A 17,713-nucleotide genomic window follows, 5' to 3' on the forward strand; every position below is an offset into this window, starting at 1 on the left:
TTCCTTGCATCAATCAGTAGTGAATAGTTTCCTCCTTCTTCACTGTCCTACCTTTCTAAGTGGAATTGAAATCAAGTGTGAATCTCCTGGGATGTGGTGCAGTCATCTGGTAGTAATTAAAAAAAAAAAAAAAGTTTCCTGCGCAAATGAAACGAAGACCAGCGCTTTGAAAGCACACCATAGCATCTTGTATAAACTCCAGCTTACATCTCACATTATTCCTGGTCATGCAGTAGGTTCTGAAGAAAAAAGAACTATGGATAATCAGTTAAAAGAATGACAGATTCCCTGATGTGCTGATCAGTAGTAATGCCTAATTTCGATTTCGAGTGTGCTGTAATGGATTACCATATAGATGCAGCTGAACGCCAGGCATTAACTACAGCCATGTGTTTTTCAGAAAAGTAATATTTATTCACACTGTGTGGCTTTCCTGCATCTTTTTTTTTTTTTTTTACTTTACTCTCTCGTGAAACTACAAACAAGATGTCAATAGCTTATGTGCCATTCGCAGCAGTGTAGCTTAGACTGTCGGCTGCAGTAGAAAGGCCGCATTTCATGTGCCTCCGTAGAGGTAGGCTTCATCTGGGATTTGCTGAGGGACAGGCTTGGCATTTAGATACAGACGGTTGCTTGGGGCTTTATTTTTATTGACCTCATAGACTTTAATGTATAAAAAATGGCCCTCGCCACGTTTGAGTGCAAGGAGCATCTGCGCGGGTGACGCTTCCCTGCCTTTGAGTTGTGTAAGATTCCGTCTTTTTGGGAGTGTTCTTGGTAGCTCATCTGATGGGCATGGTGTTTCTTCTCCAAACCTTCTGGGGTGTCTTTTTAGTATCTTTAAAGTCTCTGCATCTGGTAAACCTGAAAACTTTTATCCAGAAGTGGCGATGATGGCGAGTTGGAAACCTCGGTGGCTGACGGACAGACAGTGTCCATGCATCCAGATGCCCACCATCTTGCTGTTTTCTTTGTCCTCCTTTATCCTAAAAAGACGTTTGGCTTTGTTGCATACTAAAAAAAGAAACCGAAATCAAGAAGACCAGCCTGTATTTTGGAAAGCCGAAAAAGCATGATCAGTGCCAGATCGGTTTCCTGACCCCAGTGATGACTGAAGAACAAGGCCAGGCTCTCGTCTCTTCCAAGAAGAGCTCTACCCTGAATCTTTGGAGTAGTTTTCTCGGCGTCTGCTGTATGCAATTTTTAGATTGAGCAGCAAGAAGGGAGCAGGAAATGATTCTGGGATGTAGGTGGGGCGCCAAGTTACCCCGGAGGAGAGAGCATGAGGAAGGGACACTGGGGTCACTGCCGTGCCCTGCACTCGGGGGAGTGGCCTGGACAGCAGGAGGCAGGATGGGGAGGGGGCTCAGCGGGCCCAGGCTCTGTCCCTGTGAGACAGCAGCCAGCCGATGGCAGAGATTGTACCCCCGAAGTAGGGTGCTCTTCTGTTAGGACTCAGCCTCTGGTTATGATGAGAAGAGTCTGGTTAGTATTTTGAAGATGACTGTGGCAGAGAGCAGTGCTGCTCATGTCCCCTCCAAGCCCAGCTGCAAGGAGTGGGGTCAGCCGGAACTACTCCCCACCCCCCGTGCTGTCAGTCTCTGCTCCGGTGCTCCCCCGGTGGTCAGCTCTCAGGGGCGCTCGAGGCCCCCCACCAGATCCAGTTTCCTCATTTCTCCCTCGCAGATGCTGGTCCCCAGTAAACCACTGGCACTCCTAACCACACACAGAGACCTCAACCTGCAACAACTATCACTCATTTGTTATCAAACATATTGAAATAGCCTCTGTAGGAAATTTTTCAGTAAAGAGAAAGTATGAGTCAAAGTATCATAAAACTTGACAGCATTACTGACCGTTGCCAAGATATGGTAGCAACCTAAGGGCCCATCAACAGAGGAATGGATAAAGGTGTGGTACCTACATACAGTGGAACACCGCTCAGCCGTAAAAAAGAAGGAAATAATGCCATTTACAGTAGCGTGGATGAACTTGGAGGGTGTTAACGCTGAGTGAAGTTTCAAGTCAGAGAAAGACAAATACTGTGTGGTATCACTTATATCTGGAGTCTGAAAAGTACAATAAACTAGTGAATAAAACCCAAAAAAGAACAGACAAGAGGTACAGAGAACAAACTCGTGGTTATCAGTTGGGGGGGTTGGCAGTATAGGGATGGGGAAATGAAAATGGTTATTCTATGGAATCGTGTGTGCGAAACTTGAAAATTGCAAAGTACTGTAGAGTTTTTTTAAATTTTTAAATAAATACATTTTGACTGGGAAAAAAAGAATCATAAAACATAGGTGCACATGGAACCTGTCTTTCTCTCTTGAATCTTGATTTTAATGGAAATGGGAAGTGGAAGGCGAAAAAGAAGAAACCTAGAGAATCTGGCATTTGAGAAGTTACTCTCTAATATTTTAGTAATGGCTATGATGTAATTAAGATAAAATTGTCACTTTCTATCATTTCTATTAGGGAGAATTCAAGTTGGGACAGTGGTATCTTTAAAACATTCAGGGACGTAAGCTTGCTTGGGACAAGTCAAAGAAACTGTCCCATGGGGATCCAGAATAAAGTGCAACATTTATGTTATTACAAATCGTTTTTTTTTTAAAATATATCTGTATATATGTATAAAATATATCTGTATACATGGCATGTACTGTGGGCTATCATGAAAATGTGTAATTTCATTTGTTATTTATTTTCTTTCATCTGTTATTCGTTTTTTGTTTGTTTTGTAGAAAATACTGCAGTTTCTACCTGAACGAATTTTCTTTCGATGGCATTACCAGAGTATAGGTAAGAACAATTGCCTTAAAATTTTTTAAGTGATGTGAATTTCTTCCAGTTGTGTTTTCAGTAATGTTTCCTATAAACAACACCTTCCAAATAAGTTAGAGCAGGGAGTATTACCAAGGGTATGCGAACTAAAACTGAGACCAGTCAGCTTTGGAGGAAAGTACATTATCTGTCTCTTGCTCTAAAAGTGGTTCATGGACCTGCAAGCATCAGCCTCCCCTGAGAACTCGTCAGAAAATGCAGACTCTCAGGCCTCAGCCACACCTGTTGAATCACAGCCTGCCTTGCCAGCAGGAGTCCCAGGGGGATTCTTGTGAACATGGAGTTTGAGAAACATTGATCTGGAGTATTCTTTTTTTTTTTTTTTGTCTTTTCAGAGCCACATCCAAGGCCTATGGAGGCTCCCAGGCTAGGGGTTGAACTGTGCTTACACCACAGCCACAGCAATGCTGGATCCAAGCCACATCTGCAATCTACACCACAGCTCAAGGTAACACTGGATCCTTAACCCTCTGAGCAAGGCCAGGGATCGAACCTGCATCCTTATGGATACTAGTTAGTGGGGTTCATTAACCACTGAGCCACGACGGGAACTCCTGGAGTGTTTTTCTTAAAGAATTTTACATGTTTTTCTTACAAGAATATTCTTGTACTTCAGGCCTTTATCATTGATGTAGTAGCAGGAGGGAATTTGAAATAAAGCAAGTCACCATGGCTGCCCTTCTGTTCAGTTGCTGACATCTAACAACAGTCTCTCTCAATTTAATAGTCACAGTACAACAGGAGTAATTTGTGACATGGATTGTGAATTTACCTTCTCTTGAAAGAGCATCTGGTTTAGTTCTTCTGCCTTAGAAGACTGGCACTCCCTGTGATTTTTTTCCTCCTTTACCAGATGATGGTATTTGAAGGGAATGTGACCCTATAATGGAATCTTAACCATTTTATCATTCATTCAAGTATTTATTGAGGGAGAGACATTTATGTGCAGGGTTCAGGGGCAAAACCAGAATATCTCACCACACTGTGCTATGTAAGCTGATTGCCTCATGGGGGTTAGAGGAGGAAAACGGATTGACTGTTGCTGTAAAAGAAGTGTAAGGGTAGCCCAGACAAAAAGAATTGAATAATTCTCTTCAGAGGGATAGAGGAAGCCTTTGAAAGAGGTAATTTCGACCTGAGCCTTCAAAGATGAGTGTGGGATGGGCTTTCTAGGTGGGAAATCAAGATGGACCCTGAAGGAGCACAGCACCCTCAGTGGATAGTCCCAAGTTCAGGATCCTGAACTTAGTTCAGGATGATTTAGGTGAAAACTGTAATTGACCTTTATATAAACCGAATTATTTACAGTCACATGTTATAAATGTAAAGAAGGTAAGTACATACTCAGAGTCCATCTGCTGAACTGAATGAATAAATCGTTAAGATTGTGCTTCAGTCTTTAAATCTTTCAAACTCAGACAGATGTTGTTCTTTCAATTTTAGAGTTGTTGATAGCATTTCTGTTTAACTGGTGCTCTGACCCTGTATTTAAATTAAAGTAAAAATGAAAAAAATCAACTGTTAAGTATAATTCAGAGAGATGTGGGGATCTATGATGCTCCCTGGTGTAGCAGGAATGGATGCCAATGAAAATAGCTGCATACAGGAGTTCCCATGGTGACTCAGCGGGTAAAGAACCTGACATAGTGTCCGAGAGGATGCAGGTTCGATCCCTGGCCTTGCTCAGTGGGTTAAGGATCCAGTGTTGATGCAAGCTGTGGCATAGGCCTCAGCTGCAGTTCTGATTTGACCCATAGCCTGGGAACTGTGTTTAGTAGTGCTTCTTAGAATCTTTTACTGTTGTCTATGTCGTCTGTATCATCATTCCTCAAATGAGACTTTAAAATGTCTGAAGACTCGTAGCCCCCCCCCCCAAGCATGAATAAATTTATTAGAACTTCGGGTAGAAATTAATTTGCCATTTGTGTTGTGAAACGTTACGTATCTAATGACTCTGCCCAGTACCTCATGGGCTGGTTCAAGTTGCAGGTGCAAGTAGCCTTTGTTCCTGGGTTAAGAATATCTTCTGAGAACAGGGACTTCTGTACAGCGCTTGGTCTCCTGAACCACTGTGAGAGCAGGTGTGTTCCTAGTTTGTCGACTAGAATAAGGTGGCTGGGACCCAGCCAGAAGGAGTCGTGTCTCTGAATGCTCAAGCGTGAGCATCTGCATATAAAGTCATCCTCGCGGCTGGCCCTTGCACGGTTCATGCCTGACTCGAAGAGCCTCTTTTCAGATAAATAGATTTTTGCGCCATTTATCAAAGTAGGTAGAACTTGGTGTTCGGGCAGGTCCGCATCCCTTTGTGACAATCATCAGGCCAGATATGCTTTGGAATCCAAGTTTCTCGGGTTTGAGAGTGGCAGTGCGGTGCACTGGTGTAAAACGACCGTCAAGTGACCCTCAGGGGTCTGGGCAGTGCCCTGCCAGCCAGACTGTTAGGGTTGCTGTGGCATCAGATGTAAGTACTCAGCGACACCCCAGCCAGCCCCAGTCAGATTAGCCTGGTGTTACCACCCCATGTGTGCAGGGCAGGGCAGGTCCTGCCACTGAAGAGCTAGCAGAGGAGTTCCCATTGTGGCACAGCGGAAAGGAATCCTACTAGGAACCATGAGGTTGTGGGTTCGATCCCTAGACTTGCTCAGTGGGTTAAGGATCTGGTGTTGCCCTGGCTATGGTGTAGGCCGGCGGCAATAACTCCGATTAGACCCCTAGCCTGGGAACCTCTATATGCCGCAGGTGCGGCCCTAAAAAGACAAAAGACAAACAAACAAACAAACAAACAAAACCCAAAAAACTAGCAGAAAAGTTTCCATTTTCATAGCTTTTGGGATTTTGAAGTTGCCAGTAAGGGATCGTGAATTTGTAATTCTACACATTTCAGGGTTTTTTTTACATACCTCACTGTACCTCTTGCATTCTTCCCAGTCTGTTTAGGTCTGTTAAAACTATTACTGTTTGTCACTCAAGGTCCTGACCAAGTTAGTTAAAGAAAGTAACTATAGGGAAACATCAGATTTCCAAGGGAAGGAGTGTGCCTTAGGCATCTCCTCAACACTGGCATCTTGGCCTGTGCAAAACCTCCGAGGTGAGGGCTGGAGTATTTCCCAGTGCCCAACAGTCTAAGTAGGAATCTAAGCTTCCTTATTCCAGGTTCTGCGAGTTCTAGGTACATAGGATTCCTTACCCAGCAGGCAGAACACTGCTGTATAAACTTATTATTACTTTTTGTCTTTTTGCTATTTCTTCGGGCCACTCCCGCGGCATATGGAGGTTCCTAGGCTAGGGGTAAGTCGGAGCCGTAACCACCGGCCTACGCCAGAGCCACAGCAATGCGGGATCCGAGCCGCATCTGCAATCTACACCACAGCTCACAGCAACGCCAGATCATTAACCCACTGAGCAAGGGCAGGGGCCGAACCCGCAACCTCATGGTTCCTAGTCGGATTCATTAACCACTGCACCACAACAGGAACTCTCTGTATAAACTTCTTAATTAAATGTTCCATGGGGCAGGTAAGGGCCAAGGTGCTCTGAAATATTAGGTTAGCACCTTGAAGTTTGGTTTTCATCCCAGTGATGCAGGATGCGTCCTGTCCCCAGTACAGAAGACAGTGTTACTAAGCATAGAAGCCTGAACTAAGAGCAGCTGCTATATTTTGCAAGTTTTAGATGTTCTCAGACCCCCCACCCCCCACCCCATAGCCATGTTTTATCTTGAGAAGGAAGGAGATGATTCGAACATCATCTGCCACAGTGTTGGAAGCCTGCTTATCTTGTCACCTTGTTTTGTCTGTAGCAAAGAGAGACATCCTATTTCTCTTAAAACTGTTTTTAGAAGGAACATATTGTAAGGTTTTTAAGACTGGCTCCTTGCTGTAAATCATTGATTGAGGAAACATATTTGTGTGTTTGCTTTTCTTTTTATGGCTGTGCCTGTGGCATATGTGGAAGTTTCTGGGCTAGGGGTTGAGTCAGAGCTGCAGCTGCAGGCCTGTGTCACAGCCACAGCCATGGCAACACTGGATCTGAGCTGTATCTGCAGCCTACACGGTGCTTGTGACAATGCCAGATCCTTAAACTGAGCAAGGCCAGGGATCAAACCCACAGCCGCAGAGAGACAATGTCAGGTTCTTAACCTGCTGAGTCACAACAGGAACTCCAGGGACACATATTTGGAAGTTTTGCATTGTGCAATGAAGCTGTTTCATTGTTCTGAGCATCTAGAGTTACTGCTTCAGGTGATGTTTGGAGGGTAAGGAGATTAGAGAGAATAGGGCTGACACAACACCTGTGAACTCTGTGATATATGCTGACCTGCTACCCTACCCAACTATTTATAAATTTCCACTACTAGTGGAAAAAAAAGGTTCGGTTTTTCCTGAAGTTCTTTTTAGGACTGAAAATCATCATGGATAAATGGGGCTGCTTGAATCCTTACCTGTGGGCAATACTGAGAACTGTCAAGGAGTGAGATGATGACAGAGAATGGCACATCAGCAAACCAGGGATATTTGGTGCAAGGGCAGGCTGTGGTACCCCTCATGTGCCCACCTGTCATCAGTACAGGACTCGAGTTACACATGTATTCCCTTTCAGAAAGTTTATTGCTCCTGAGCCTGTTCTAAGCATGTATATGTATTAACTCATTTAAACCTTGGTACAGTGCCCTGTGGTAGAGGCTACGAGTATCCCATTTTACAGATGGGAAAACTCGGGCATGATGAAATTAAGTAAGTGACCCACGTTCCACAGTAAGCACAGAACCTAGATTTGAACCCTAGCAGTCTGGCTCCTGAATCTGGCTTGTAACTTCTAAGCTGCACCGCTTCACATGTGCAGAAGTTTCTGATACAACAGCCTGGAGTAGATCCAATACCTGTGTATTAGTTTTCTATTGCTGCTGTAACAAATTAACCAAATCATTTTAAGACGTAGGGGCCTACTGACAGACATGGGGCATAGATTCTGTATGTCTCTTTGTAAAGGCTGTTCTTTTTATATGTACGTTTCTCCTCCCACTGTAGGGGAGAGTGGATATAGGCAACTATGGATTAGCTGAAAGTTAAAAATGAAAGTGTTGGGTTCATTTCAAGAAGGGGAAGGACTGAGCATCCCCAGGGGTCACACACAGTGACCAGGAGAAAGTGTGTCCGAGAGTGTATTGTGAGATGATGGACTTGCCAGATGTCTGGGAAGAGAGCTGACTGCACACTTTGTCCTCAGCCTCCTGGAAGTTAAAGTGTCTGTTGCCCTGCCAAGCAGCATGAGGTCCTCATAGGCATAAGGGAATCAGTCTTAAACAGAGGCAGAATGGACTTTGCTGAGAAAGGATGCACGTGGAGGCAAGGGACGAGGCCCTGGCTGGAGGGCAGGTGTGGAATAAATAGTCCCGTGAGCAGAGTGCTTGAGGCTGAGCTGTGAGAGAGCCCCGCCTGGTCAGCGCGACTCAGCTGCACATGCTTTAGTGGCGGCAGAAGTGAAGGGAGGCGGGCACTTCCTTACTGATCACAAACCATTAGTGGTTTAGTGCTGTGACCTGGTCAAAATAATGGTGAATTTCCACCACGTCCAATGTTAGGTGTCATAAACGGTACAACAGCCATAAAACGCTCCTTCAGAAAACCAGTGATTTTGTTGCGACGAATGAATTCCTAATGCATATGTATTTAGCTGACATGCACGTATCTGGCCCGTGGGTATGACCTGCAGCAATGTCGAGGCGCTGGCACCATTTCTTCGAAATGCACTGGTGAAGTAAAGGTGACTTGAGAGCCGGTTTTCAAATATTGCACAAAACTTGCCATCAGGAAATCTAAATGATTATTTTTGTTGAAAAAATGGGAAAAATGATTCTCTCACTTAAGGGTTCTGATGTATTTTTATTTTAAAAGGTGACTTCCTTTTTGCGGTTGAATCTCATTTAGAGGCTGCGTATGGCATTTAAGTGTAGTTGCCAAGCCCTCTCCCAGCTAAGGGCCTGAGCGCACCTGTAGAGTCTTACATAACGTGTGTCCATCCTGTCCGTCCAGTGGGCTGCAGCAGGGTTTCTGCTGTGGGCTGGTGCGGTTCTGAGTGAACCTTGATCCCCTCTCCTCCTCAGAAACCCAAGTGCTTTGTCAGATGAGGTATTGATAGACTCAACCCATAAATGTGGTTGTCATTGCAAGGAGAGTTGTCCTGATTGTTTGTAAAATGTTCTTGTAAAAATGTGTTGTGAGCAGTAGTTTTGTATTGTTTTTTTTCCTTTAGAGATTTTAAAACATCATTCATTTTGTGCCTGACAGAGACACTTGCGCACAATCCACTGTGGGCATTTAGGTTACCTTAATATCAATCATTTTGACCCTTAAAATAAATTTTTTTTTTGTCTTTTTGCCTTTTCTAGGGCTGCTCCCGCGGCATATGGAGGTTCCCAGGCTAGGGGTCTAATTGGAGCTGTAGCCACTGGCCTATGCCAGAGCCACAGCAACGCAGAATTGGAGCCGTCTCTGCAACCTATACTATAGCTCATGGCAATGCCAAATCCTTAACCCACTGAGCAAGACCAGGGACTGAACCTGCAACCTCATGGTTCCTAGTCGGATTTGTTAACCACTGCGCCGCAACGGGAACTCCTCTTAAAAGAATTTTGAAGAGGTTCCTACTTAAAGTATTTTTATCCTAAAAATATCTCTCCTTCTATGACATTGCTTTGCTTCTGAACATCAGCCTTCTTCCTCTTATTTTTTAAAAATGACATCTTGTGTCATAAGTACATTTTTTTCTTTGTAAAACCAATCTTTTAAAAATAGATCTTAAATATGCATTCATATGCCCCATTTCTAATACATTGTTTTAAACTTTCAGGCTCAACTTTAAAGAAGCTTCTACACACTGGAAATTCTATTAAGGTATTTATCTTAGGTAAAAGTGTAATGGTGTTTTTCATAACTCTTAAGCTTACTCATGCCATAAAGTGACAAAATTAGGCCATTTTGAAAGACATCTTTAGAAGCCATTTAACTTAGTTTTAATTTCTCATTGAGAGATTATCTAACAAATACTGTTAGAGTTTTTGTTCTCACATCATAATTTGTGATAGACATTTTATTTTATTTTACTTTATTTTAAATTATTTGGTCTTTTGTCTTTTTAGGGCTGCACCCATGGCATATGGAAGTTCCCAGGCTAGGGGTCTAATTGGAGCTACAGCTGCTGGTCAGCAACGCTGGATCCAAGCTATGTGTGTGACTTACACCACAGCTCAGAGCAATGATGGATCCCTAACCCACTGAGTGAGTTCAGGGATGGAACCTGCAGTCTCATGGTTCCTAGTCTGATTTATTTCTGCTATGCCATGATGGGAAGTCCTTTTTTTTTTTTTTTTTGGTTGGGGGTACGTTTTAAATATTATGAGAAGAAAATGGCTTGGGATTTGGAGATTTGAAATTCTGAATTCTAATTTCTGCTGCGTGCAGCCAGGGACCTCGGGTGAAGTGCTGACTGCTCCAGCTTTATCATCAGAAAAGAGAAGGGACTGAACCAGGTCCTCCCTAAGCTTCAGAGCTACTGTGCCTGATTCTGTTCACATCAGTAATCTTATTATTAAAATTTATAAAAATTACTACAATTATTAAAGTGATCTGAATCTTTTTTTTTTTTCCTTTTTTGAGAACCCTTTTTGGGAAAAAAGAGCAGCAGAGCCTTACTCTTGAATATTTATTTGCAGCAGATCGATCTTTCAATTTTGACTCAAATTGGCTTATTTTAAAATGAATGTGCCTTATTTATTTATTTATTTTTGCCATTTCTTGGGCCGCTCCTGCGGCATATGGAGGTTCCCAGGCTAGGGGTTGAATTGGAGCTGCAGCCACTGGCCTACGCCAGAGCCACAGCAACGCGGGATTTGAGCCGCGTCTGCAGCCTACACCCACAGCTCAGGGCAACGCCAGATCCTTAACCACTGAGCAAGGTCAGGGATCGAACCCGCAACCTCATGGTTCCTAGTCAGATTCGTTAACCACTGAGCCTCGACGGGAACTCCGAATGTGCCTTTTATAATGATAACATACCATTTGATGCCTGGATAAGATGACCCTAAAACATAAGTGGCCGAAGAAGCTGACCTGGGGTATGAGTGTTATGGAAGATAATTCACTTCAGCTATTTAATTTGTGAGTGTGCCTTTAATAAGCTAATACATTTTTGGTTTTATACCAGTTCAAATAAATGATCCTAGCCACTCAAACTTGATCGGTACACTATCTCTTACCTGCTGGGAAAAAAAAAAAAAAAAAGGAGGTGAGCTGTTACTAGTTTCATGATTGTTTCTACTTTAATTAATGGTCATTTAGCAAAAACTTACTAGCTTATCTTCCGCTTACTATTGGCCTTATTTACATGTAATTTTCTTAAATGGAGTTAGCATAAAAATTGGAGACTTGTGGTAGAATTTTATGGACTCTTTCCTCTTGTTAAAAGTACTTATTTTGTCTGGTGCTGAATAGCACTCTGTGTTCAGCAATGTCACCGTTCATCTTACCTGCTGGCCAGGTGTGGGCGGGCGGGAAGAGCAGTGCTGAGCCCAGGGTGTGGTCTGGAAGGGCTCTGGGGGATCTGCTGTTGATGGTGCAGCGCTGTCACCAGATAGGTGCCTGTCTTGGTGTATTTGATGTCTGTAGGAAGTCAGGCAAGCTTTTTCTTCCTTCCTTTATCCATCCTTCCCTCCCCTCTCCCTCCTCTCCTTCCTGTCTCTCCTCGTCCTCTTCCTGTTCCTGCAGAACCTTCTGCTTGGCCTGAACACTTGCTCTGTCAGAATTACACCACTTCAGTGTCATTGAAAGGGGACCAGGCAGCCCCTCGATTGTGTGCATTTGGGGCTCACTACCTCTTTCAGCTGTGCCTGACCTTTTCTTTCAATCCTTTTACTTAATTTCACTTCTTTTATTGACATCATCTTTGCAGCCATTTAGGAATACAAAAATGGAGGTGCCTGTGTTTAAGAATTCTAGGAATGGGATGAAGTTGAAAGTCAGTGCAGAGGAGGAGAAGGCACATCTACCTATATTGACATTTTCTACCAGGCGATGCCCATGATTCAGAGCATGGTGGAGGCATAGAAGAGAACAGAGTGGGGACAGAGGAGCCAGGTCATCAGGGGCCTGTTTAGCTCTGAGTGTTCTGATTTTCAAGAATGTCTTACATGTGCATAATGTAGTGTCATGACAAAAATTCTGTCCAAAGCACAGCATAAATTTGGAAGCGTTGCATTGTTTTCATGAGTAATCAGGTGTTGGTGATACAGGCACCATTGTCTCAAGGAGAGGAGTATTAATGGGAAATTCTTATGTAGTGCTTTTGTGAGCTGGGCAGTTCAGACTCACTCCCATACCAGTGCTTTGCGGTAAACTCTGCAGTCATCCCTATTTTATAGACGGGGAGGCCAAGGCCCAGAGCAGTGACGTGGTCTCCATGGCTCACTGCTGGGCCAGTGAGTGCCTGGGACCAGGTGGCGGTATCCTTGCCTCCTGGTCACTAAGTGAAGCACTTGGTGCAGAACTTCAGCAGAGCCTTTAACGTCTCATTTTCCCCCCTCAGAACCAATGGCACGTTGCAGTGCGTTTCTGCAGATACATCTCCGTGATTAATTTTGTGGCCTTCTGTTTTGTTTTTAGATAAGATGTGAAGGAATCAGGCTGTTTCTTCTGTGGCTTCAAGCGCTGCAGACGAACTGTGCGGAAGAGCAGGTGCTGATCTTTGCCTGCCTGGTGCCCGGCTTCCCAGCGATCATGTCATCCAGGGGGCCGTGTACCCTGGAGACGCTCCTCAGTCCCAGCCCTGGTGTCGCTGATGGTGAGTGACGTTCGCACATCCCACAGGTGCAGAGCTCTCTTGGCGTTACGTGCAGGAGTTCCTCGGTCTGTCTGTTTCTTGAATAGACGCTGTGGTCTGTTTCTTGAATAGATGGGTGCTGAGGAGAAACTGTACCTGTTCATGCTCATTGTAGGTTCTTACAAACATTAGAACTGACGGAGTTGGGGCCTATTTCCTATGAAACGATGCTGGGAGAAGTTTGCTGGAGGGGTGGTTAATGGGAGCAGAAGGGAGGGGACAGATGTTGAATGAGTAGGGATACATGGTGCTTCTGGAGGGCTTTTGGTGTCGTTAATGAGATATAAATCCACTGTCCAAACTGCTGGCCACTGTCCTCATCACAATGGCTTTGTAAGTGGACATTCATCTGCCCACCCAGACTCTTTTTGGCCAGCTGTGTATTTTCATGCAGCATCATGGATGGATGGTAGTGGCCTTGTGAGACCATTAGTGGCAGCTCTGTGCCTAGTGAGTTTTCAGGGAAATTGACTGTCACTGATTTCTTTTTCTTTTTCTTTTTTGTCTTTTGAGGGCCACACCTACGGCATATGGAGGTTCCCAGGCTAGGGGTTGAACCCTGAGCTGTAGCTGCCAGCCTACGCCACAGGCACAGGCAGGTGGGATCCAAGCCACATCTGCAACCTACACCACAGCTCATGGCAGCGCCGGATCCTTAACCCACTGAGCAAGGCCAGAGATCAAACCTGTATCCTCGTGGATGCTAGTCAGGTTCATTTCCGCTGAGCCACGACGGGAACTCCAAGGTCATTGATTTCTACTGTGCATTACTTCCTTGCTCAGTGACAGGCGGGTGTGTGGTCGCGGGCTGGCCAGAGCAGAGCTTGGAAGGGAGAAGAATGGCCCAGAGAGGGAGGTGGCTTCCTGGGCCTCTGTCCCATGTGCCCAGGCCTTCTCTGCACCTGGCCTGGTCTGTGGTCCCCGTAGTCAGATACACATATTTTAATAGGGGCCATTGTTTAAAAGCCTGGTTCAGAATATAACTTTGGTAAAAGAGCTTTCCTTATTTTCCTCTCTGCAGCAAAGGTATATCCAGAAGAAATCACTCCGCTCGTGCCAGCCGTGTCAGGGGAGAAGATTGCAGAGGACCAGACGTGCTTTTTTCTTCAGCTGCTGTTGAAATATATGGTTATTCAGGTAGGAGCACAATTGTAGACACTTTGGTAATGGTCGTATTCTCAATAGGAAAGAGAAAACACTGCTGCTTTTCTCCTCGTTCATCCATATTTTATAGTTTTGCTTTTTTTCCCTGAGGTGATTTTGTGCGCTTTTTCACTCCACATAGACTATGTGCCCGGACGCTTCAGCAGAGACCAGGCGTACACACTGTTTTGTATGCATGTGTAAAGGAAACAGTTCTGTCCTCCATCTGTTTGTCTCTCTTACTCTCACATTATTTCTTGTTATTCACTCAGAACACTTCACTGGTGACACTTCTGCTCACCAAATATGTGGGGCTCCTCCCCGCACTGAGTCTTTCTGAGCCACACCAGCTGGGTGTCATGCGGTTTAGCTCACGTCTAATGCCGTCTCTCTGGAGATGGTATCAGATCCCACAGGAAGAAGGACTCGGTCCTGTAAGGCTGCCCCCACCCCATTCAGAGCCATTCACAGGTGGGAGGGTCCCCCAGTTACCCACAACCTCTGTGCAGCTTGGCTCCAAACCAGAGGCACCCATGACCCTCTCCTCAGGTTCAATCAAGTGTCTAGCGCGGCTCACAGAACTCAGGGAAACATTGACTTATATTCACCAGTTCATCCAAAGATGCGATAAAGACACAGAGGAGGGAGTTCCCTTAGTGGCTCAGCAGTTAACGAACCTGACTAGTATCCATGGAGATATAGGTTCCATCCCTGGCCTCGCTCAATGGGTTAAGGATCCTGCATTGCCGTGAGCTGTGGTGTAGGTTGCAGACGCGGCTCGGATCTGGTGTGGCTGTGCTTGTGGTGTAGGCCGGCAGCTACAGCTCCGATTTGACCTCTAGCCTGGGAACCTCCATATGCCGTGGGTGCGGCCCTAAAAAGCAAAAAAAAAAAAAGCACACAGAGGAATAGCTCCATGCAGATGCACATGGAGTGGGGTCCGGGAGGGGTGGGGTGCATCACCTGCCTGGCGTGTGGATGTGTCCCCAGCCTGGAAGCTGCCTGAAACCCAGGCTCTTGGGGTCTTTCTGGAGGCGTGATTGGTTGTGAGCGACATGGCGGCATGTCAGTTGAGCACGCATTAATCAGAAGTGTAACCATGTGTGTGTTCTCTCCCATGTGTATCTGAAGGCTGCAAGCCTGGAGTGGAAGCATAAGGAGAATCAAGAGACTGGTTTTAAATTCCTTTTCACGTTGTTTCGAAAGTATTACCTTCCTCATTTATTTCCATCGTTTACCAAGTTAACGAACATCTACAAGCCTGTCCTTGGTAAGTGCCGAGGAAGCTGTGGCTGCCTCCTCTTCCAAAGTTTGGATTATTTTTTAAGTAAAGTAATCATTTTTTTCCTCATCGTTAATGGTAACTTTGTTGTGAGAGGTTTAAAGTTTCTTAAATGATTTTAACTGTGCAAAACTTAAGATTTATGTCAGTTCATAGCCATAAAAGGGATCTGTGGCTCCAGTAGTCAGAAATAATTTGATATGTATCATGATATTCTTGGTGTAATTACATTTAATAATTTTTTTAATATAAAGAAAAGCCTGAATTTCCTAAAATACTCTCTTATGGGTGGTGAGGTATGGTGATCCCAGACCTTGCTCAATGGTGAGGCTGGCCCAGGCTGCAGAGCTGCCTGCAGGTGTGCTTTTGAAAACACTGGATCTTCCATCCAGCAGGTGCTACTGAGGTGCCAGTGGAGGGCAGGTGTTTGGGCGACTGGGGACCAAGAGGCAGTGGCCCCAGAGGGATAGAGAGCCTGGGGGGTGTGTAACCTAGTTTCAGAGAGTCCTCCTTCTATAAGAAGTAAGGACCCTTGGGACAGAAGCATGGTGGGGGTTGTCTAACCTAGCTTCCAGGGTTTTCCTTCTATAAGAAGTGAAGACTTGGGACAGAAGTGTTCCCTGAAGCGGGGTGTGTGGGGGGGTGATGGCAGGAAGGGGCAGATCTTTCCCTGTAAAACAGGGTGAAATTAGTTCAGATGAACAATCAAGAACAATTTGGGAGGAGAGAAGGTCACAACAGACATTAAATTTATCTGGACAGCTAGTTCAGTTGTCTGTGGGTGGATGTGAATACACACACACACACACACACACACACATGTGTGTCGGGGAAGGCAGCTGCAGCTTGGCTCATTTGGGAAGTCATAGAAGTGCTTTTAGTGGTACTGGGATGTGTGTTTTGTTAGCTACATACATGTAGGTATTTTTTGCATAACTTGTTTCTGATTTGATAAGTAGTCAATATTCATTGTAGGAAACATGGCATGCTGTTAATATCCCTAGATTAAATTATCTGCTGAGAGTTTTTCTGCCTCTTGTGTGTACCTTCAGTGTACAAAACTGAGTAGGAGTGTTGAACTTGTAGCAAGATTCAATACCGTGTAATTTTCATATTGATCATGGAGTTTTAAGAATGAGAAATGGACTTATTCATTCTTTGGAAATGGTGGCATCTGAAATCTCAGAGATGAAACATGACTGTCTGAAATCTTTCATCCATAAAGAAGATTATATTGATTCTGTGTCTTTGGATTTACCCTAAGTGAGAAGAACATAAAACTAAAGATCGGTGGATTTGATTAGTGTAGTGTTGGATGTCAGAATAACTAATGTGGTAAAAAGTGGCTATATATGCTTTTACGTGGGTTCCAGTCATAAGATTAAATGAGTTAGAAAAGAGTATTGTAATCTCATGAAGTTGCTCTATTTTTTTTTTTTTTAGGGTCACACTCATGGCATCTGGAGATTCCCAGGCTAGGGGTCTAATCAGAGCCACAACAACCTGGGATCCGAGCCCCATCTGTGACCTACACCACAGCTCATGGCAATTCTAGATCCCCAACCCACCGACCGAGGCCAGAGATCACACCTGTATCCTCATGGATACTAGTTGGATTTGTTTCCCCTGGGCCATGGCTGGAGTTCCACTCTAATTTGTTGAAAAGAGTTATGACTTGTTTTTCCACAGCGGAATACCATGGTTATATGCAAATAACAGCCACCCTCCTGGGTTGGTCACACCGCAAGGCAGAGTCAGAAACGAGCCTACCAGAGGATGCTGTGTTTTAGCCACTTCTGGTTCTTTATAATCTTTGCTGCTGTTTAGACCACCAAGTGTATGTCTATTTAATTAGAATCGGAAGCATTCGTGGGGTTGCGTAGTGCTAAGACCCACTAACCCGGTCACGTGTTCCTTGGTCTTGCAGATGTCCCCCACCTGAGACCAAAGCCCGTGTACATCACGACAACGCGAGACAATGAAAACGTTTACAGCACAAAGATTCCGTACATGGCAGCTCGTGTTGTTTTTATTAAGTGGATCGTAACTTTCTTTTTGGAAAAAAAGTATCTATCCACAGCACAAAACACTAAAAATGGAGTTGATGTATTGCCTAAAATCATACAGGTATGTCACTTGTCGCTTTTTTACTGTTTAAAACTGGTGTCGTGATGCACACTAACATACGCCAAAGCGGTTGACCGTCAGGGTTACTGCCCTCTGGTTTGTTGTCACAGAGGCTTGATGTTACTGTCTCCCCCATCCGTGATGCTGGGTTTCAGAGGGAGCGTGCGTTAGAAACTCTGGCCCGGCTTGGTGGGCACTGCCCTGACCAGGCAGCCTCAGGTGGAGGGGGCATCCTGCAAGGCTGGTCAATGTGTGTGCCTGGCTCCCCCTCATCCTCCCACCCTCACGCAAGCCCAAGGACCCTGAGGGTGGGACCAAGGGCCTCTCTAGCCATTTCCATCCCAGCCCTGGGAAGGGCCTTGGGGACTGTGATCTGGTCTGTGGAGAGGACCTGAGAGACAGCCAGGTGCCCTCTGAGGTCTCAGGGAAGGGGTTGGTCAG

The 17,713-nt window shown here is 45.0% G+C and overlaps 1 protein-coding gene across 4 annotated transcripts in view; it reads left to right on the forward strand.

Moving 5' to 3' along the window:
- RALGAPA2 (Ral GTPase activating protein catalytic subunit alpha 2) overlaps positions 1-17,713 on the forward strand; it is a 271,866-nt gene that overhangs the window by 37,442 nt on the left and 216,711 nt on the right. For all 4 annotated transcript variants that reach the window (XR_007133912.1, XR_007133913.1, XM_047771595.1 and 1 more), the window contains exons 4-9: positions 2,748-2,805; positions 9,697-9,740; positions 12,504-12,681; positions 13,742-13,857; positions 14,995-15,133; positions 17,073-17,272. Coding sequence is in view for 2 of the 4 variants with exons in the window: in XM_047771595.1 (XP_047627551.1) it covers positions 2,748-2,805; positions 9,697-9,740; positions 12,504-12,681; positions 13,742-13,857; positions 14,995-15,133; positions 17,073-17,272 (735 nt within the window). In the remaining 2 variants the exon portion in view is untranslated. The remainder of the gene's footprint in view (positions 1-2,747; positions 2,806-9,696; positions 9,741-12,503; positions 12,682-13,741; positions 13,858-14,994; positions 15,134-17,072; positions 17,273-17,713) is intronic.

This window comes from Phacochoerus africanus, chromosome 3 (assembly GCF_016906955.1).
Source record: "Phacochoerus africanus isolate WHEZ1 chromosome 3, ROS_Pafr_v1, whole genome shotgun sequence".
NCBI classification, from domain to species: domain Eukaryota; kingdom Metazoa; phylum Chordata; class Mammalia; order Artiodactyla; family Suidae; genus Phacochoerus; species Phacochoerus africanus.